The sequence below is a fragment of the Bacillus rossius genome, chromosome 6, assembly GCF_032445375.1.
Source record: "Bacillus rossius redtenbacheri isolate Brsri chromosome 6, Brsri_v3, whole genome shotgun sequence".
In the NCBI taxonomy this organism is placed as follows: Eukaryota; Metazoa; Arthropoda; class Insecta; order Phasmatodea; family Bacillidae; genus Bacillus; species Bacillus rossius.
Genome location: NC_086334.1, coordinates 841,378 through 863,961, shown reverse-complemented (window position 1 = coordinate 863,961; position 22,584 = coordinate 841,378). Strand labels below are relative to the sequence as shown.

Here is a 22,584-nt window from a genome sequence, read left to right as displayed (position 1 = left end):
TAATGTTTTTTTATATATTCAATAAATATTCATGAAATGATAACCAAAATATTGTAAAAAAAATAGAGTAATTTTAATGATGAATGATGTGATGTTTTTGGACTTTTTCGTCGATGCATCGCTCATCAAAACATCGATGTTTCATGAAGATACATCGATGTTTTGAAAACATCGATGTATCGTTTGCATCCCTGAGACACAGCGGTTTTTGTGAGTCGAGGGAGCACCGACGTGTGTCGTCAACCTAAAGTTCTCAGGAAGGACATGTTTGCTCCGGTGGTCTCAAAGATTGACGCCAACCGCCGGTGCTCCCTCTGGTCCGCAAAGGTCGTTATGCCACAGCAACACTGGCTCCGAAGTGCGACGAACACGCCCGAGCGCGATCTTCACAAAGTGTAAGAAAGTGCACCGCAACGAACGCCGCGACGACGACAGCGCCCGGCCGGGTGTGGCAATGCGCCTAATTAAACACTTGATTATTTTGTAATTAAAACAACCAAATTAATAACAATTTAAAAGAAGGGTTCATGTAAGGGTAATTATGTCTAATTGTCTTATAAGCATATGTTGTGTAATTTGTTTCTAAGTCCAAAACTGGTCGGGTCGGTTTTCCCGCGTTCCACGCGTTTAGGCGCGAGGCCGCCGGGCGGTCTCGCGCCCAGTCTTGAACTCGGGCTCCCAGGGGTCGGACGCTCCGCGAACGTCGGGCCAGCACTTCTAGTTTTCTCTTCAACATTTCAGCAATAGTGTAAGTTTCTACAAACCTTCATTTAGCTCGGCGCCGACCCCACTTAAGTCGCACGATACTTCGTGCGACACTTAACTTAATATTTAATTCCCGTTAGGGATTTTGTTTTAACGTAATACGTAAGGCCATGTCCAGTTTAAGGACCGCGTAATATTGGCACGCAGTTTTAGGCTCCAGTAGCCAATTAAGAGGCCGTGTCACAAATTTGCGCTCCTATCTATATCAATGTTATTTTAAAAGGCAGTTTTTCTCAAAGTCTATAAGAGGTAGGGGCCAGAAATTTTGCCTACTGAAAGTATACAATACATTTAACATAACCGCTTTTTTCAAATTTAGTTATCATATCATATATTATTTCTGTGATGAAAAAAATATAATCAATATTTTGATTTGTCCAGATACAGTGGAATTTTGCTTATATTTATAATTATTTAGCAAAAACTGAAAAGGCCATTGAAATGTATTGTACATTACCTTCCGATCAGTGTCTTCATGATCATGATGGGTTTAAAAACCTGGGTGTAATCAAGTCTTTAACTATTTCATGACAACATTTATACTTAATAATTTGGAGATAGGCCTTTTCTATCCTAAGCCCCTGAGCTTTCACTATCTGGTCTGGCGACCGACCTGACACTCTTCAACCACCCCAAGGGTCTCCGATTGCACATCCGATAAAAAAAAAAGCTGTTCGTTCATTTGTTTTTGTGTCACAGACTTCACACATTTATGCCAAGGGAATATTCCGCTGATGTGACGCCATACGAATGTATTATTCGCGACCATACAACTTTTTTGTTTGTCATCGGGAAGAAATGTTCATTTTGAATTGAGCATTTTTAAATGTCAGCGTAGAATATGCTTATCTGCCCATTTTGTTTCTTTCCATAATAATGAGTAAAGTTAACATTGTCATAGACATTTTATTATATTCGTTTGCCGTCCAAGTAAAACTGTCACACTATATCGCACGTAATTATATATTTTACTAATTTGTTAGTTGTCATTTTATTTAAGTTACAAATAACAGTAATCAAAAACTATTACTTAATAGTCCAGAAAAGAGATTGAGTTATTATGCATTTAATAGGGGTTTAAAATATGGTACTACATACATATTATATATATTATACATATTATATATATTATACATATATTATCTTGTTGTCTTCTTTGTAACTTTGCTGGAAGAATGGCATTTGGTATGTATGTTAACTCACAATGAAAATACTTCAGAAGTACTCAACAGTGAACAACCTAGGCCCTATACTAATTTCATTATGTTCATGGAAATATAATTAAAATTACAAATAATGAACTGTATGTGTTTCACGTAGAGATATCGTACGAACTGTATGTGGTGCAGACCAACATTTGCTAAGGCTCTGAAAATACTTAATTTCAGTTAATGTGTGGAGAATATTAAAAGTTAGAAATAATGATATATATAAAACAATGCAAAGTTATCAGCATAAAAATAGAAGTTATTTTTACGTAGCGCCTATTGGAATGAATATTTTGTGTTGAATTATGTGGCATGATTAATATTCTCTTATGGTATGTGTGTTTTGTTAAAATCTTATAAAACATAACTTACTGTTGAAGGATTTTCATTTATTTTTTATTGTTATGATATTATTTAAACAAGTTTCAATTATATTACACATGTCTATTTTAAAAGCATTTTAATGTATACTTATAGAATTGTAATAGGCTTTATACGGACTCTCAAAATGCATGTGAGCATCTATAATTATCGACATCACCATTATGGCCGTTTCACAAGATCAAATATTTATTGAATTCAATCAGTTGCATTCATTGTACATGATTTTCAATTTGTACATTGAATTCAATACAAATTGAAGATGTTATTCAACTAAGCTTATTAACTTATAAGTATTTTGTTTGTCCAGTACATAAAAGTAAAAGATTCTCTATTATTTAAATAATGAGCATCTATAAGCAATAACGTTTTCTAAATATTTACATAAACATAATGAAATCTAATTTTTCAATACTTTATATCTACGATCACATCAACGGCAGTATTATGTAGTCAATGAGGTAATGAAATATCTTTAAAAGATATTTTCTCCTCTGTAAAGTAAATTTGTGATACAGCCCTCTTAATGTTAGTCTAGTGAGTTATTTCGTTTTCTAATATGCTACAGCAATATATAAAACTAAGTTTTGTTAGTGTTTTAGTCTTTTGTAATGTTAAAGTGTAATGTAATCAATTCATTTTTTTTTGTAAATTCTTATACATAAAGATACATATCATAATAAGATAAATAGTAATATTTGTAAATTTAGATTCTTTGAAACAACATCGATAAGAGGTTCTCCTACCTCTGTTAAACTGTATGATGGTGCATTGTAAAAAATTGGGTAGTCTGACTTAAGTGAGATTGTATTTAGATTGTGTGTAATGCATATGCAATATCTAAGCATAAGAATTTATGTTATTATCCTTTTAAAACGTTACACTATGAATTTCGTATACTTTTTAATGTCAACTACCATTATTTTTCACGGAATATTACATCCAGATAAAGAATAATTACCACATGTTTGAAGATTAATTGTATTCCGATACATTTAAAGTATTAAAATTTTTAGATACGACTCATACTACAGTTGTAAATGTGAGATTTCTTGATTCTGAATCCCTGCATCCGCAATTTCCTAGTGAGCCGCCGGTCAGATTGTCATCCTCTCAGATTGTCGAGGAACCAGATACATTTTTCGTCGAGTAATCTGGCGGTATAGTAGCTTTATCACGCGCTGCGGTTACAGTTACTTCGGTTGAATAAGCCACTAAATCTCACTGTTAAAAGAGAGAACTTCTAGACCAGAATATTGGAAATAAAAATTTACTGACACGGCCTCTTAATTGTTATCATCGAGAATCTTGTGAAAGATTGACTAACTTTCATATTGTAACTTTCTTCATGCTTTAGTGTAATTGGTAACGTGTGTTTTAAGTGACTATCTTGCCACGCATTGAGACTTTACGCGTACGTCGCTCACTGACGTGATTGCATAACTTTTCGAGTCTTTAGTTTTGTCGCAGGCTAGACTGCAAACCACCCTAATCACAGGGACTCCGCTATTCGTTAACTTTGCTGTATAATTTGTTGCATCCGCAACTCCGTGACTGTATGTCAAATCTTACTCAGAGACACGTAGCCACAGCTTCAACCCGTCGATCCACTTTGCAATCTATCCTGGTCGCGCATATTATTCGCCGGCGTTTACGTGTGTCACAGCGGTACGACAACGGACGCGGCCAGTAAAAGGACCATCCAGTGTATCGACGTTGAATAAAGTGCAGTGTTCTGATAATCTGTTCATTAATTATTTTCAAGGCGTCCTGGGTGGCCTAAACAGCCCGGGTAATTTCTGAACGTAATTTCCAAACTCCGAGACGCACTCCTGCCTGCAGCCACGAGGCCGAACCCCCGTTAAAAACCCTGAGATATTTCACATTATTAATAATAAATTTAAAAGCTAAAGACAGGCAGCGGGAGTGGCGTCAAGATGAAGAACTGTTAGGAGTCTGCCATACCAATAACATGTCCTTACCCCGACGCACAAACACATCGAGTTACTGTATTCTGGGAGCAAGTAGAAGCTACTCTAGAGAAAGGTGTCATAGAGCCCAATGTGAGTTAATATAATTCGCTAATTGTATTGGGTGCGAAAGATGGCGAAAGATGCATGAATATGAAACCATTGAACGTCACTGCAAGCGCACCATCCTTACCTTGATAGGTAGGGCAAAAGTATTCTTGTTTGCCTTGAAGTCAGGTGACTGGCAGATACCTACACGGACAGGGGACCAGCAAATTACTGTTTTTACTGTACTCGTTGGCAAATACTTCCAATTTTGCATGATGCCATTCGTGCTACATCAAGCACCTGCGACGTTTCAGATGCTGATGGGCAGAGTTCTCGATGAGTACATTGGCGAATTTGCTGTCTTTTACCTGGACGACATATTTGTGTGGTTGGAAAGCTGGGAGGACCATCTTCTCCACCTAGCTTTAGTCTTAAGCTCACAAATAATGGATTCACTTCATATAGAAATTCCAAATTGAAAAATTGGAGCCAAAATTCATAGATCACGTAGTAAACATCGATGGCACTTGACCATGTCCTGAACAAGTATGAGCGATTCAGGAATGGTAAGTCCCACTGACGTTGAAGAACTACTGTGCAATAAATTATAGTTCAGAGCTTGCTGAAATCGATAATTGAAAGTGCAGTGATACTGCTTTAAACTTTTGAACTGGCGCTGCGTGACTGAAGTTTCCCTTCTCCCTCGTGGCACCCCTTTACACTCCTATAGTTTTAAGCCTTTCCTCCCCAATTCCTGGTTACCTATTTAACCCTCCTTTTCTACGTTCCTGCTAAAATTGGCCAACAGAGGCTTTGATAGTACCTACTGTTTTATTATTTTTTTGAGACACTATTCATTTGTTAGATTTAGATATCCACATTATAAATTACTTTAAACTCAGTCTACTTTTAAATGTACAACACGATTGGTCAATGGGACATAGCATGTAAGTAATTGATTTCATATGGACACACAGCGGCGGATGTCACCAACAGGGCTAGGACCCAGGCTTAAATTAAGGGCCAAGTATGAGGTTAGCATATCATCAAAAACCAAAAAAATTAGAATAATAAATTTGAACCAACTTAAAACGCTAAAATAATAATAATAATAATAATTTTTGCTATCGCTCCAGTTTATGTACTAGTCAAGAGGTTATGTGGGGAGGGGGAGACCACAGCACCCACCACCCCTCCCATACGACTGTCACTGCTTTGTTCGGTCTCAGAAAGTGTGTGGGATGTCATTCATGCAACTAAACCAAGGACATAACCTTAGGCTGCTTGGCCATCTTGAATATGCAGAATAAGTGGAAACAGGTTTAGACAGGACAGCATGAACATAGAGGTGCGAGAACACAAAAAATGGACATTGCGGCCATGACTAGTATAATGTTACTCATCCCTTTCCGTTTCTAATTTATTCTACTCTTCCTTCTATCTTGTTTCTTTCTTACATATAAAGTTATTTTCAAAATCTTCCTTCTTTATATGTTCTTAGTTCCTCTTCTACTTTGGTTCTCATTTTCAATAATCCTTTACCTTCTATAATCTTCTTCTTTTCCTCTCATGGTCTTATTTCTTTCTTTTAAGTATTAAGTCTCTGCCCATACCTCAGATCATCTTCTAGTTCTAAGGCATCCCATACATTTCTTTTTTCTTCTATAATCTTCATCTCTCTTCTACTTATGTCTCCATCCTTGGTAAATAGTCATTACTAGTCTTTATCTTCTCCATCTTGTCTTTGTCCATTATTCTAACGGTTAAAATCTTTCAGTCTCTTTCCCATCTCTCTTGTCAATTTTTTCCAATAATTAAATGCTTCCTTATCAGCCAAGATACCTGTATATGCCTTTCATGTGCATTGTGGAAACAGTTTTAAATGTACTTCAGGAAGTGACTGTGTGTAACGACAGGGATTGTAATTCATACTACTATCATTAGACATTTTTCCTCTGCTCTGCATCATATTTTGGGTACACATGCATGCCAAAACAGCTTTGATGCCATGCAGGATACCTGCATTCTAAGAGTCATATAAACTTACACAGATAGTCCACACAAAATCTGACAAATAATTCAAATTTCCCTAACTATTTTTTAATTTTTTTTAATTTACTTATTTTGTAGTACCCCACCCAGAAGAGGCGCACCCAGGAATTTTTTTGGGAATGGGGGGGGGGGTTAAGTTTGTTTTTTTTATGAAGGAACACCGGTTTCAAAAAAAAAGAGGAAGGGGGGGGGGGGGTCCGAGGGTCCTCTCCCGGGAAAATTTGGACTTCTAGGTAAAATTTGGTGCTATTTAAGAAGTTTTTGTATCTAATTATTAAATATACTGCTGGTAGAAAAAATAATTTTTAGTACGGTAATACATTTTGTTTTAGACAAGAATCAAACAAAGATACCTTTATCAAACCCAGGGTCTAGTCCGCTCAAAATCAGTATTATTTTAATACCATGAGAATCATAGCATGCATTAAGTCCACATTTTGTGCAACTTAAATCACTGACAATGATGGTTTGCTTTTTACTGCATTCACACACACAAATTAAGTTCACTCTACGAGTAAAAACAAAGGGTATAAAATTCACACATATAATGTCTAGTTACAACTGCAGAAATAGTCCAAAATTATGCAAAAATTGAGATAAACATAGCGCACAAACAATTCTTAGTTTTTATATAACACAAACTAATTTGTAAAAAAATTAAAGTAATTCACGGTAGCAGACTACAAATATAATACTACAATAACAATGATCAGCGATCACCAATCTTTACTACTGAAGGCCCGAAGCCAAAGGAAAGGAAAAATATTTATCAAAATGAAGTAACTACAATTTTTTACACTGTGTGTTAAAGTTCGCACATTACGCACTTTAAAGGTAATATATTATAAATCTTTTACTGGTTATAGTAATTTTGGAAGTCTCTAATTTTCAGGAATACTCTTTTTTTGGTCTAAATCTAATCTAGTATAATACATAGCAAAGTAAATAATTAATACACAGCATCAGTAAACGAATTGTGTCACTGCATTTGAAGGAATTATGGAAATAGACTTGTTCTAATGTTCCGTCTGTCCTTCCAGGAAACGAAAGCCTCATATTTAACAATGCTGCATCAGTTCTGTCAAATACAGTTGATGATACATATTGCAGACATGCTAAATGAAATGTTCGTGGTACACTATTAAAAAAACACTACTAAAAAACTATTATTCACGACAAGGCAATATGATTGGTTTGAACGATCAAGCAAGTCTCGTACGTCGAAACTCGAATGATTTCACTTATTCCATTCCAAGTATTCCTTCTGCGCTGCTATAATCTACTGTTGAAGCATGGCTCCATATATCAACTTGCCCCCCCCCCCCCCCCCCCCCCCCCCCCCCCAGGTTATCGGCTGGCGACGCTCTTGGGCACGGGTGAGTTGGGGACTGGGTTCTGTACTCACAGACCATTTCCTGGTAAATATGCGCAGGGCAACAGTTGTTTACTCATCACGAGATACTTGTGAAGACATGCACGCAATCATTGGGTCGTGCCTGCACTGTGGTAGGAATTATTCGTCTAGAAATGCGAATTAATGTTTTTGTATTGCACAGTACCTAATGTATGCTCTCTGGCGACTAGAGCCACATGATATCACAAGTGCCTCTGTCCAACCTGCTTTCCTGCCACGGATCTACCCATCATCATGAACTGCATGTTTACTGTGTTTCATGTAAGTTGTCCGTGTTTTGACGATTCTCTTCCGAGAAAGACGCCCGCCCTCTCCATTGCAGTGGTAGTGGTAGTGGTGCTTAATCCTAATACTTCCCGGCTTCTTGAAAAAAAAAAAAAACAACAGGGTCTGTGCTCTCCTGTTTGTGTTTACAGGCACTTTTCTCAGAAGAGCAACATAAAAAAATGGACAATTACTTGAAATACAGTATAGTAGCTGACACACAAATGAGAAATCTATGAATTCCCTGCAAGCCGCTTACCTTCATGTTCAGCATCATAACTAGTTCTTGGCTTTGGTCGTTTGGAGAAGTAGTTCAGTAAATTAAAACCATGCTTACGTTTAGACATTCTGATACCGCACTCACTATCAACATCAGTTCTAAAACTCGAGAAGCAGAACACTGCCCAGTTCCCACAATCTTCGGTAATGTTACACGGTAGCCGAAAACAGACTGAGTAAGAAAAAATGAAAACGCATCGACTAACAGAGCGAGAGATAACGTTTAGGGAAGGGTGTGCCGGGTAGAGATTGCTACATTGCTAGGTGCTGCAGGGGTAAGCATAGTAGTCTGGCGACACCATAATGTATACACTGACGTGAAAACATCTCACAAAGTTTGGTAGATTGAGAGCTGCCCATAGACCATCCTACACATTTTGCTGGGACTGGGAATGTTTTTACTTTTTCCATTCTATATTTTTTCCTCACATTTTCGGAGGGGGTTTAAACCCTTAAAACCCCCTCCTGGGTGCGCCACTGACCCCACCCCTCAAAGTAATGCTCTGATTCATTTCAGGAAAACAGAGCGCTAATCAAATACTTTTTCGCAAAAGAGTGTATATAAATCAAAATAATTTGTTCTCCAATCAAGTAAGTGTGTCTGCTGACTACCATTTTAATCAATTTACAGTACAAATATAAGTCTAAATACATTTGAAGAACAGTAATTTATCCTGTCATTTTAATTACAGACACTGTTGTTTACTGAATGACGAATGAGTGTCTGCCATTATTTGCCACTCGCCCATTTTGGGCGGCGTGGTAAACTAGCACCAAGAGCTTTTAGCTTTACCCCCCAGGGCTGCTACTGACACAAAGGATGTCGTAAAATAAATGTTTGCTAAACACTGAACTGACGGGCGTCATTGCAATGAACGAAGCAAATAGATATTACGGAAACAGCAAAAATTTGTTTGTTGATTCATCACATTATTAATTAGTTGAATTGTATTTAAAGCTACACAAAAGTTATTGTCATTGTGTCATTGTGCGGGCATGGAAACAAAAATTCACACAAAAGGAAACAGGACTACTTCGAATCTATGACTGCGTTACTTCAAATCATTCTGTAATTTATTGGGGTTGTACTTTGAAACTGCACTAATTGAAAAGTGTTTCTTCGAGAGCAAGTGTATTCTGAAAGAAATAAAGAAAATACATACTCCACCATCCCCATATCTGACTTAGAAGGTAGAATTATTTAACACGAATGAAAATTCAAACAGAATGTAGCTATGCCATTTGATAGTACGTATGACTATGTACTAAAACACAGTCAGGGTGATGGGAGACTGGGGCATGACATCAACCCCTCAAATAACTATCAATGGGGAATTTCCTTCACCTTTCCAGGATTTCCAGTAAATTTCTTGACTTTCCAGAATAAGGACAGACACACTGTTCTATGTATGTATATGCTCATAAAATGTTTCTTGGTGCAGATTAAAACTTAATCTAAATATTGGCAACGGATGTTGTGACGCACATACATATACAAATTTATAAGCAAGTTACATCACTTTAGAGAGAAATGCTGCTTTAAGGAAGAGATTTTAATTCACAGCGGGCATAAAAATGTATGATACAAACCCGTACAAAATCAATTAATTTAACAATTTGTTCCTTCCTGTATCATTAACAATTTTATATACTCACCCGCCTTCTACTAATTTATATCTTTAAACTAACATACTAAAAGGCAATGAATACTCTAAAGGATAGACTATTCAAGCAACTTTACTGCTGTAGAGCTCATACATTAGCCCTTGTACTGAATTTTCATACGTTACAGTAAACCCAAACTAGTAATATGACAATTTATACAATACTAAAATATAATTGCCACAAAAATAAAACAAATAATGAAAAAAAAAATGTTAATGTTGCAGTCTATGCTTAAAATAAATAAGAACAGTTTTTTCTTCCTAATAAGCCAATGCCAGTCATACATGCACAATGAGTGTTGAGTGTCTCATCAGAGAACAAATGTGACATCTCTTGCGGGCCAACATTTGCTACAGTTCAAACATACCTATCATCCTAACATCTGGTCAACAAACAAGAACAGTGTAGGTATTTAAAAATTATAGAAAAAGAAAACCTACTTGTGAACTAACATCATGCAGATGGCAAGGGCCCGCAGGGGTGAGGGGGAGAAAATATGTAACCCCCCCCCCCCCCCCCTGGAAAATCTAAAAATTCTCTTTTCAAAATCTACCATTCCCACCAACAAAAAGAAAGAATTTGGAAGAAAACAGTGGGCAAGTGGTTCTATCTCCCCTCCCCATTCCATCAAATTCTGCATAGCGTCGCTTAACGAACAATACCGTAAAACTGACATTTTTAACATAATTGACTTTTTCGTTCTAACACATTCTATAGGCTGTTTTGTATCTACAGATACAATTTTAATGGAAAAACTCATAGATATAGCAGCACCTCGCACAATTATGGAACTACCTAAACACAGAAAGCAAACTTACTGACTGCAGTGGGCTCCATGTATATATATATATATTAAGTTAGGCAATATTGTTAGCTAAGCGACAATATGCTCCTGCGTACCGTATGGTTAGGGCCCCCTGAAAGTGGTAAATAAAATTTTCAGATTTCGTCATTAAAAATTACCAAAAGCGGTGTTAAATTTCACTTTAAAACACACAAGCGGTGCTAAAATTCACTTAAAATAAAATTCACTTAAAAACACAAAAGCGGTGCTTTTTTAAATAAATAAATAAATAAATAAATAATAAAAAAAAAAAGCGTTACCGTAAATATATCTAAAATTATTTAAGTTAAATAATTTTACTTGAACCTACTCATTAGTAAATACCCTAAACAAATAGGTTACATATATTTATATGACAATACTTTTGATTTAGACACCGATTATTAATTCATTCCCATAAACTAATCTGGAAAACTATTAATCCCTTTAACAAAATCGAGGACGCACCACAAAAATGTCATTACAGGGCTGCCACAAAGGTTGGGTTAGGTTAGGTTAGACTAGGTTAGGTTAGGTTAGGTTAGGCTAGGCTAGGCTAGGCTAGGCTAGGCTAGGCTACGCTAGGTAAGGTAAGGTTAGGTTTGATTCGGCGTTAAGGTACATTTAAGAAACACACAAAATCATTCAGTTGTTATTTCGGCTTTGTGGTTAATTTTGACATTCGGCGTTATGGTATTTCCGCGTTTTTGTAACGACCCAACAAAATCTATAAAAACTGTTGGCCAACTAATCATCATCGTCACAACATTCGAAAATTAATGTATGTTTACATTTTCCCGCTTTTTGGCGCGATTTAATCTGCTTGATACTACGACGCTGTTCCAACTATATGCCAGCGCCCCCGGCTGACGTGATATGGCCACTCACGTAAGGCTGTTTCAAACACCGTTCGCCCAATCATCTGCTTGCTTTTGTATTTATCCGGTGTCGCTGTTCCAAGCTGACGTCAGTGCCCCGAGCGGTGTGCGTACGCTTTAAAACTTCGCCTGTTTGTCTTATCTATCCAAACATTATGCCGGAAAGGAAAATAAACGCCGTAGTTTTGCGTATTTTTACAGTATATTTTTGGGTTTAACATTATAACGTGAGCGTGTGTAAGCTTTTGTTTGCTTTAGTGCATTTATGATTAATGTTCGGCGGCCATGTTGCGGTGTTTGTTTACCATTGACGAGACACGTCTTTTAACCAGTATTTAAATTTCGCGTAAAAACACTGCGATTTCGTGTTTTAATACAAAATTTCGTGTAAAAATGCTGTGTTATGGCGATTTCGCGTAAAAACTGTATTTAACGGTGATTTCGCGTTTATCGTCGTTTAATCGCGATCGCGAAAAGAACAGGCCCCTACTTATGGTGTACAAGCTTAGGTAACCCTAACACGACAATTTAGTGCATGTTCGGGATTGCAGGGTTCTCTGCACAGCACAGGAAACAACGGAAGCGAAGATCTCGGCGAGGAGGAGCTGTCACATCTGGCGGAGAGGCTGGAGCCCTGCGATCTTCATGCCTCGGTGCAGAACCTGCCTGGCGGCGCTGAACAGCAGCAGCCTCTGGGCTGCCGTGTGGCCGTCCTGGTTCTTCACCGGCAGCACCCTCAGCGCTGCGTTGATCTCGCTGCTGCCGACAACCCACAGCCCACGTGGCCATCAGTACTGCTCTCTATCGCAGCTAACCCGAGCTCTTTGGAACTCGTGGGACGAGACGATGAGAGGTGATGAGATGGTTTAATGGGGCTTTGATGGAATGAATGGCTAGGAAAGGAACCCTGAGAAAATCCACCGGTTTCCTGCAACGTCCCACTTGCAAAAGGTTCGCCCCACCATATCACCTTGGTGAAAGACAAGTGATCTGACATTTACACCACGTGACCCCCTACCCTTTCAATGAAGAACACAATAAAATATTTATTTGTAATAAGCCTACCAACAGTGTGAAAGTTTTAAGGTAGGCACAACATATATACAAAAAACATGTACAAATGGACAACTCACATACAAACACAAACACTAATTTAATAAAAATATAATTAATTTAACATATAATTATAAATAGTATTAAAAAGTAAAAATACCTAATTTTATAAATTACTTAACTAAAATGCATACAAAAGTTAATTTAAGTTTTTAAATCTTATATTGTCTTAGTGATTTGTCAGTTGAATCAAGTGTAACAAATATTAGGGTACAGTATAATTTTATCAAGTTGTTATCAAAACTTAGTGTCAAAATATTGATTCCAAAAAGTTCAAATTGGCTGAATGCAGTATAGGCTATCACTATCAGTGATACAATTTTAAAACATTTTCTGGGCTGAAATAAAATCAAAACATTTGACAAATACCTATCTACAATTATTTCTTTCAAATTAAAAAGAAGTACATAGAATGGAAACTAGCAGTGTTAAATATATTGAGCATTGTATTCTACAGCAAATAAATTAAGTAGTGGCAAAGTACATTAACTTACCACAACTTGAATAAATAATTAACAAGAATGCACGCTTCAAGCTCTAAGGACGACCTCACAACAACTTCTTCAAACCTGCAAACAAACCAAAGTTTGTTGGAACAAGTGTTCAATGTTAAGCTTTTAAATTTTGTAAGTCAATCATATCACATATCAATATCAATGGACCAGCAAACAAGTTTAGTTGAATAGGCAGACCGACCAAACATTTTCCACTGTCATTTTAATTCAGATAGTGTGTTTAGTGCCTTCTCTAATCCTGATGAAAACCACAAAGAGGTCGAACATTTAAATGTTTCGCATTTGTTTTACGTGTACTGCCTCATTTAATGCTTGTGCTGGTGTTACAGGTTAATATGATGGCCAGTAAAACAAATTAAATCTCACACACAGTATTACTTTGTATCAGTGTAAAGAGTCAAATATATAGTAAACTCCTACTTGTGTTCCCAATACAGGTTTGCGTCTTACGATGCAACAATTTGAATAACAAGGGCTAAGTTTGGGCGACTTAATTTAAAATTTGGTGCAGTATTATGTACTTTTAAGACTTCTAGACCTGTGGTCACATGTTGCCTTATTGTTTGGATGAGGCAAAACTAAATTCTACAAAATCAGTATCAAGAAAACTTCTGTTAATATTAATTTGCTCCAGTTTTATAATTTTTTTCTCTTAGAAACAGAAAAGTACTCTATACACTTAGAAAACATGTTTAGGAGATTTTGTGTAGCTCTGAAGGGAGAAAAAAAAAGTTTCTATTAAATATTATTTATGAGTTGGTATAACAGAAACCTTTGAAAGTATGGCCTGGGATTTTTATTATGAAGATAATCTTTGCCACTTACATGTATCACTGTTCACAACAGTCAAAGGCAATGGAATACCAGTCACACATCACCAAAGATGCATTTAGGACAGCTACAGTGTCTCGAGCTAGCTCACTTGCTACAGCTGGCACAGGGCTGGCTTGCAGAAGCCCTTGTCTTACAGTGCCCTGGTAAATATAATTTTTCCCACTTGTGATATTTTACAAAAAAAATTAAAAAAGCAATGGAACATAAAACTTTATTTACTATTGAAAAACACATCTGACATACATGGATTTAGAATAAAAGATTATAATCACCAGTTACCAACATGAGCATATAACCCCCCCCCCCCCCCCCCAACCCAAGGGAATTAAAAACACTTCATTGTGGGGGGCTTGCTTACACTATATTTTTATGGAAAACGTTCTTTGTATTTTAAAGCATTTTCTTGCATGCATTCAGGCCAAATACGAGCAGTATACAACACACAGAATTGACATGTTGGTAAACCTTACGTACAAATCTCTCGTGCTGCCTCCCCCCCCCCCCCCCCCCCCCCTTGCGAACCCTACAGGTTCTTGGTTACCAATACTTAAAATCACTGTACATTCACATAATCCAGCTTTCAGACTTGAGATAATGACTAGTGGTCGTGTGGGGGCACCTGGCCAGCTCCTGCACCAGCGAGACGGCCTGGGACTCCCGCAGCGCGCCCGGGTCGCAGTCGGGGGGCAGCGACACCCCGCAGCTGCGCTCCAGACTGCACAGCCGGCAGTGCGCGTACTGCAGCCTCACGCCCGTGCCGCCCTGCGCCTGCCACACGCCACACGCCAGTACCAACTACTGTGGTGTGGAGCAACATCCACAAGTGCTACACCTGCAATACTGAGCGTTCAGAGCCTTGTTCATATAGTGTTCTAGTTTTACACTATGTCCGCATGTCCTCCCGTGATTGTTAAATAGTATAATTTTTATAAATTAAATCTATGTTAATAAAGCAAACACGGTGCCAAACCATTCCTATCAACTCACATTTTCTTGCAAAACATTTTCCTAACTAATATTTATAATAGTCAGGAAATTACTATGATTGACTCATTAACTTGCCATCCTTCCGTGACAAAAAAAAATCCTGTGGCCTGACTCTGGTACACTTATGCAGCTAACAGCCAACCAGCTATATACGTGAGATTTATCATATGAAACGCTGATAGGGACACAATATTTCTGACATGTCATCTAAGTTTTTTTGTTTCCATATTAAATAAATAAATAACACTCAGTAATTCCATAACTGGATGTTTAAATTATTGGTCATTATGGAAAATCCAAAATTCTTGGCAGCGCCGATACCCCTGAAAAGCCTAAATCTTATAATTCCTCACAAGCTCACTCATATAAGAGTCCTAGAAACATCATTACACAATGGAGAAAATTAGCAGTGATTCTTGACTATAAGACATAGAGAAACTTGCATAAGCTACCTGTAGCGCCTTTTCCCAGTCAAAACTGTAGTCACGCTGCCGCCTCTGTTTCAGATCACTGACAATAACTGCAGATATTCCCAGAACATCCGCCGTGTCATCGCTGATATCGCCCAAGTCTATCTTTGTGGCTGCAATCCAAACAAAGAAAAACTTACACAAAAAGTGATGTTCCATTGGTATGTTGCTCATTTTCATGACAGTAACAGAAAAGGTGTAAAGGTATGTCTGTGGTGTGAAGGTATATCTGTGTTGTGTATGTGTTTGTGTTTGTGTTGTGTATGTGTATGTGTATGTGTATGTGTTGTGTATGTGTCTGTGTTGTGTATAAGAGTATGTGTGTGAATGAGTATGAGCATGTGTTTGTGTGTAGAACTAAATTTTCCACAAAAACAGTGACATTTACTACACACTATATTTCAATATGCTAACCCAAATGTAATTTATTTATTATTTTCACTGTCCCACATTAAAATATTATGAGTTAATCAACAAGTTTTAGTTACAAAAACACAAAAAATCCACTTATAATAATATTACTCAAAAATACTACATAATAATCACCTGTAATCTATAAGCATCACAATATTACTCAATTACTTAAACTGAAACAAGGCATCTACAAATTATTTTACGTCATAAAATTACAGACCAAGAAGTCCCATTTTTAGGTTGGATTATGAATTAAAGAAGTTATCTATATTACTGTAGTAAAATGCCTACACAAAAAAAAAATAGATTCAAAAATTTATGTGCCCACATGTATGTACTCTAATAATAAAGAATTAGAAAAATACTTATGAGTAAACTTAACATAATAACTTACCATGGATAGTACGTACTTAAATGATACCTACAAATTTTTGAGGCTGATTCAGAGAAAAATTAAGTTTTGAAAAGTTGCCATACTTCTAGTAGAGCTGCATATCAGGTAACTGGTAACAGAAAGTTTCAATAGGAAGAACACAGCAGTAATCACGCAGCTATTTAGTGTCGCACCTAGTCCTTGAAGGACATCTAAAGTCGACATCCGCTTTTAGCACGGTTGGAAGTTAATGAAACCAGGCATTTGTAAGTACATGTTCTATGAATCACCCCTCCAGGTCAACCAGAGACATGAGCAACTCACATACTAGCGGACTGGCGCTGCCTCCTGCGCATCAGGTCGCGGGCCTCGTCCAGAATGTCCGCCAGGAAGACGACGCCGCCCCTCCTGGTGCTCATGCCCCGGACGCGGCCGAACGCGACGTGCCGCAGCGCGTGGCTCCAGGGCAGCCCGAGGCGCGCCAGCACGCCGGCCAGCGCGGCGAAGTGGTCCCGCTGCGAGCCGTCCACCACGTACAGCATGCGGTCGAAGCCGTGGGCCGAGTGCCTGCGCACGGCGGCAGCGACGTCCCGCGTCAGGTACAGCGTGGTGCCGTCGCTCTTCAGCAGTGGCACTCGGCGGGACCCCAGGTCCACCACCCGGCGCCCGTCCGCCTCGGCCCGCATGACGCCCCCCTCCTCCAGCGCCCTCAGGACGTCCCCGATGCGGGAGGCTCCGTACGCAGACTCCCACTCGTACACGTCGAACCGCACGTTCAGTCTCCGGTACGTCCGCTCCAGCTCCGCGACGGTGCAGCTGCGGAACATCTCCCATTTCTCCACATCCGCAGAAGTCCCTTCTTCCAGGGCCTGGAAGATCCTGCGCGCCTTCTCGCCGACGCCCGGGTCCGTCTCGGCTGCCTGGTTGGCCGCCACGTAGGCCTCGTACAACACGCGCGTCGGGTTCTGCTGTACGGCGTCGTCCGAGTGGCCCAACAGGTCCATGCCCGCCTGCAGCAGGCCGAACTGCGTGCCCCAGTCCCCCAGGTAGTTTATCCTCACCACGTCGTTGCCCAGGAACTCCAGTACGTTCGCAATAAAGTTTCCAATTATGGTGGATCGCAAGTGTCCAACGTGAAATGGCTTTGCTATGTTCAAAGAACTGGAACAAATCAATAACAAGAAACTTTAAAATACAATATGCTACAATAGCTTTTCTTATTAAAAAAAGATATTTCTAAGTTGAGTTACATAGAAAATTATATTTATAGATTAAATCTTTTTTATTAAAATGTAAGAACATAGTAGCAGAATGTCTAATCATTTATTTAATTTTGTTTACTACAATCACAGTAAGCATCATGTAACACATGATCAATTAGTACAGGATCAAGGGTTTAACTTAGATATGTGATATGGAACTTTTACCTTAAAGATATAAAAGTTTTATTTTGATTAAAAACAATTAATCTATTCTGAACATGAAGAACTGTGTTTTCTTTGTAGTTTATTAAAACTCACTACATATATTTAATTTATTATTCAAGATTAAAAAAAAATAACTTAAAGGCACTACCCACTAACAATGTTTTTGACATATTCTTATTTTAAAGTAATTCCAATTAAAGAGAGTTTTTGCACTGGCCACAAACCAATGCAGTGCAGTGCCAAGTTAGCTACCACAAAAGAAAACTAAGAGTTAAACAGCGCAAGAAAGCATTTAAGGAACTTTTTCAGTGGGTTAATATAAGTTCAAGACCTGTAATCAATGACAATTTTTTCTTTTGCAGCAGCTTGATGAACAACTTGACTCCTATTGGTTATTTTCTCAAGCTCTTCTTCTAAAACACTTTTCACAAATTGTTCAGTGTTGATTTCCAGGGCGATATTCTCACGATGCTCTGGACCTTCGAGACGGATGTCTGTTATGATGCCATCTGCAGCAAGCAAGTTCCTCGTCTTCTCTACACTGAAAGGTTCCAGCGATGACAGAGGCAAGAAATATACAATTTTTCCATGCCTCATTCGCCCAAGAGATATTTTAGGAAGTAATTGTGTATGTGCAACATTTGCAGGCAACCTCTCTTTGACAACACTCAATATCTGAAACAAACACATATTTACAAATTAACACAAAAGTATGAACAAACATTTTAATCCAAAATGTGTAACATCCAACTGTCACAATAAGGCCTTTGAGAGAGCAGAAAAGGCAAGGGGGAATGAAGGGGGGGATGGGGGGGAGGGGCTTGGTTGGGATTTGAATTTTTGAAGTTATACTTCTTTAGGTGCGTTATGAAAAAATGATGAGTGAAATTTTAAGATAATTAACAGGTTGAAGCTGGGCACACACCTTCTGACGACATTTTCATGGGAAGATGGCGGACCCACGTGTATGAACATAAACCCACATTAGGGGACATACTAAACGTATTGGTGTGCCAAATGAAACTTTATGATAGTGAAATTACCATGGAATTTATTTTGGTAAACTAAAATAGTCATAGTAAAGAGTAAATTCCAAGGTTTAAAAAAAAACACATTATTTTGGTATTACATCAATTATAATACACATTTTCCTTGTAACCTTCTGTCAGAGCAGTGGTTATATACTGTGCGGTCAATAAGCTGAAGGGCCGTGGTTCAAAACTCGGTGGTAGGTATTTTTTTTACTTTTTTTGAAGTTATACTTCTTTAGGCTCGTTATGAAAAAATTATGAGTGAAATTTTAAGATGCGTGCGCATCACTGTAACACAAAATTAATAGGTTGAAGCTGCCCGCTAAACCGCTCATTAAGTCTCCAAAAAAAACTACCAACAAAATAGAAATAGAACCTCTATTAGTCACACATGTTGGCACGCTCGTCGCCTCTGATCACCGTTTTCATATTTATAATATTTATCCACATGTTTTTAGTTACTACATTCACAACACGTGTTTTAGTTTCATACAAGTGAAAATTATACATGTGCTAATAAATTATATTCAGTAGTGATTTAAATTGAATATTTTGATTAATATTATTTACTATTCGTAAATATTAGTAAAAAAAATTGTGTCTTTATACTTTTTCAAGTCCTACAATATAATTGAGGTTAACTATCCGTATGTATTATTTATAGATATTAATTAAAAATTATTATTTAATATAATTAATACTAAATATTATTAAATTATTAATGTTAAATATTTATTATTGGTTATTTAATATTTACAAAATCAAGAAATATATTAAATAAAACATTTAATAAAAAATGTGTGATACAAATTAAAATCGAACATCAAATTAAAATTTGAATTATTAATATTTATTATTAAATTGAATAAATAATAAATATTTATAAAAATAAATGAACAAATTTAATGAAAACACTTTGATAATAATGAAAAGTGAATATTTAATTAAGAAAATAATAAATATTTAAAAACTGAATAAACTTAAATTAAATTTTTGAATTTATTATTAAATTTTTTAAAATATTAAATAATCAATAATAAATATTTAAAATTAAGAATCTTATAATATTTAGTACAAATTATGTCATATATATTTATTATTCTCTAAATTTTATTTATTTAATTCCTCTAATTGTTCTTAAAAGTCCTTAACTTTTCCTAACTAGGCCTACTGCAGCGAAACAAAAATCTGTGGTTTGTTGCAACGTGCTTGAAATGAAAGAAGACCCATTTGAAAAGAGACATTGCTGCATGTGAAGCATCTATAGTGTCTTCAACAAAAATGCTTCCAGGAACACTGGGTTGTTTAAATTTAAATGAAATGTGATAAGACAATGTAAAAAATAAACACCAGTTATAAATAATACAAATAATCAAAAGGTAGGAGTAAATAATCAATGATAATAAATACATTAGTTATAAAACTAAATATAGTGAACAGTTATTTAAGAAAGCAAATGGAAAAATATTTCCTGTGTTCACTAGTATTGTTCCTTCTGTGACACTCAACATGTTTGATGACTGACCAGAACTATAGACTATTAATTGCAAAAACAGTTTTAACTTTCTGTAAGCTAATGTATTACATATCTGGAAATACTGAATTCTGGTACAGAACAATTATTGTTCTACTAAAAAAACAACACAAATTTATGTCACTATATTTACATTTCTGTAATGTTTACGATAATTTTACTCCAAACAAAAACTGATAAAACTGTCATTTCCGCAAAACTACTTGGAGTATCGAAATGCCAGTTTTCACTGTGATTAGGAAGGAATTTTTTTTATTTTTGTCTTTGTTTCGATGTGCCCGTTTTCAGTATTTACCTTTCATCGCTGCCCTTAAGCAGTTTGACGGGGTTACTCAACTAGCAGATGTCCATGTTCTCAAAGGACCAAACGATTGTCCTTTTCCTAGTAAAACTAACCATCTTTGTCTTACTGTCATTTCATTCTACCCACTCTTCCAGTCTTTTCAAATCCTCCCATGATCCTCCCTCCCCTGCATCGCCATGTACCACACATTCGTCATGCATCCTTCTACGCCCGCCCTCATATTAGTCACCAGATAGTGAAGAGCAGTGGGCCGGGACGCTGCCCTGCGGCACCCCTGACGTAACATCTCTCTACTCGTACCACCAGTGTCCTGTTCTTAAGGAAATACCACCCTGCTGTCCCTTATGACACCTCTACCTTCTGCATCAATTCTACATGAGGTACCTTGTCAAATGCTTTTATCAGGCATTTATCTGCTGTCACATATAGAACCTCTGCACCAACTTCTCGAGGAAGCCAGCCAGCTGCATTTTGCATGAGTAGCCCCTCCTAGACCCATGCTACCTCTCATCTAGCCTGTGTCTCCTTTCCATTTACTACTCATTCCATTAAATATCCTACTGACGAAGTAACACTGGCCTGTAGCTTGCTAGGCCCATTTTATCCCCCTTTTCTTATATACACAATATATTTTGGCTACGGTACAATTTCACCTCACAAACACATTTAAATGCTTACATTATTTTAATATTTTACTTTAAAACACACAACATGTTAACGGAACAATTGCTCCCGGGGCCACCGCTCTTTCAGTTTAGGTATATCAAAGATTTATAATGCATATCCTCATAATAAAAAATATTTTGGTAATTATACAGTTTCAAATCACATACATATTCAACTTCTTACTTGATTAAAATTTTTTAAGTTAAAATACAATTGGATATGTTAATATGTTACATAGAACAATTGCTCCCGGGAACAATGTTCCTCAAAATTTTATACAAGTTTTCAAAAACAAATTTATTTGGGTAATTATACAGTTCTGCCTCACAAACACAGCCAATTCCTTTCTATGTTTTTATGTTTTATTTTAAAATACAACTGGATATGCACTAAAGAACAATTACAGGAGGAGACTCCAGATTCCTTAGAAATGGTAGCATTGCCCCAAGGCCCTTCGTATTCCTGATAAACCCGTACAAATGCTGAAAGTTTCCCTTGGTTCCCCACGCCATCATCACGTCTATTTTATGTATATTATTATACTTCATTGTTTGTATATTATCCTTTAATATGACTATTTCAAAAACGTGGTCACAAGTCACGCGTAATAATGCAACTCTCACAAAAAAATTGTTTCGGCTAAAATCAAACCAATTTGGTCTGTAGTGAAGAAACAAAATGTTTACAAAGGACAATTAGGTTAGGAGATCTGCAGTCTTAACACAAAGGAGGCACAAAATTTAATTGGAATTATGGGTGTTAATTATATTAGGGACTGCATTTATTCTATTGATTTGACTAATATATCAAACATTGTCTGATATAAAACTGTATTAAAAAAAAAAACTCACTTTCAAACACAAATGGGCTTTCAATTTAGAGGACATCATAAAATCAATAATCGCACCACTAAATCCTAACCGTATTTCTTTAAAAAAAAAAATATATATATACTCAAAAACGCTGCAAAATTAAAACAAATCCAAAGTACACATTAAAGTTCAAGAAGTTCTCTTGCATAAATATGAAATGACAAATAAAAATAAACTGCAAATTTTTAAACTTTGCAATGCCCGCATCCATCGAAACGCGCATCATCGCATTTGTTTTGCTGACTTCAATTTTCGATTGTTCATTGAAAAAGTCAAAAGAGAGTGTGTGTATAAAAT

At 36.9% G+C, this 22,584-nt stretch overlaps 1 protein-coding gene and 1 long non-coding RNA gene across 2 annotated transcripts; one reads left to right on the top strand and one right to left on the bottom strand.

Moving 5' to 3' along the window:
• Positions 1-304: 304 nt before the first annotated feature.
• Positions 305-16,090, top strand: LOC134532455 (uncharacterized). Its single transcript, XR_010075142.1, has 3 exons — positions 305-748; positions 12,299-12,600; positions 15,703-16,090. It is a non-coding gene; the product is annotated as an uncharacterized LOC134532455 (long non-coding RNA).
• On the bottom strand, positions 6,960-22,532 carry LOC134532454 (probable arginine--tRNA ligase, mitochondrial). Its single transcript, XM_063368863.1, has 7 exons — positions 22,267-22,532; positions 18,212-18,555; positions 16,782-17,614; positions 15,649-15,779; positions 14,829-14,977; positions 13,355-13,429; positions 6,960-12,506 (listed from the first exon to the last, which is right to left on the bottom strand). Exons 1-7 carry the CDS (start codon positions 22,303-22,305, stop codon positions 12,356-12,358), a joined length of 1,722 nt encoding a protein of 573 aa, XP_063224933.1. The 5' UTR covers positions 22,306-22,532; the 3' UTR covers positions 6,960-12,355.
• Between the last annotated feature and the right edge of the window lie 52 nt (positions 22,533-22,584).

Excerpts from the sequence above, each read along its gene's own strand:
- LOC134532454 (XM_063368863.1), bottom strand. The coding sequence starts at position 22,305 with ATGATGTCCTCTAAATTGAAAGCCCATTTGTGTTTGAAA. Across the intron at positions 17,615-18,211 it reads AAAATTGTCATTGATTACAG|TTCTTTGAACATAGCAAAGC; the intron begins GTCTTGAACTTA and ends GATTTGTTCCAG. Across the intron at positions 13,430-14,828 it reads CTGGTGCAGGAGCTGGCCAG|GTTTGAAGAAGTTGTTGTGA; the intron begins GTGCCCCCACAC and ends GTTTGTTTGCAG.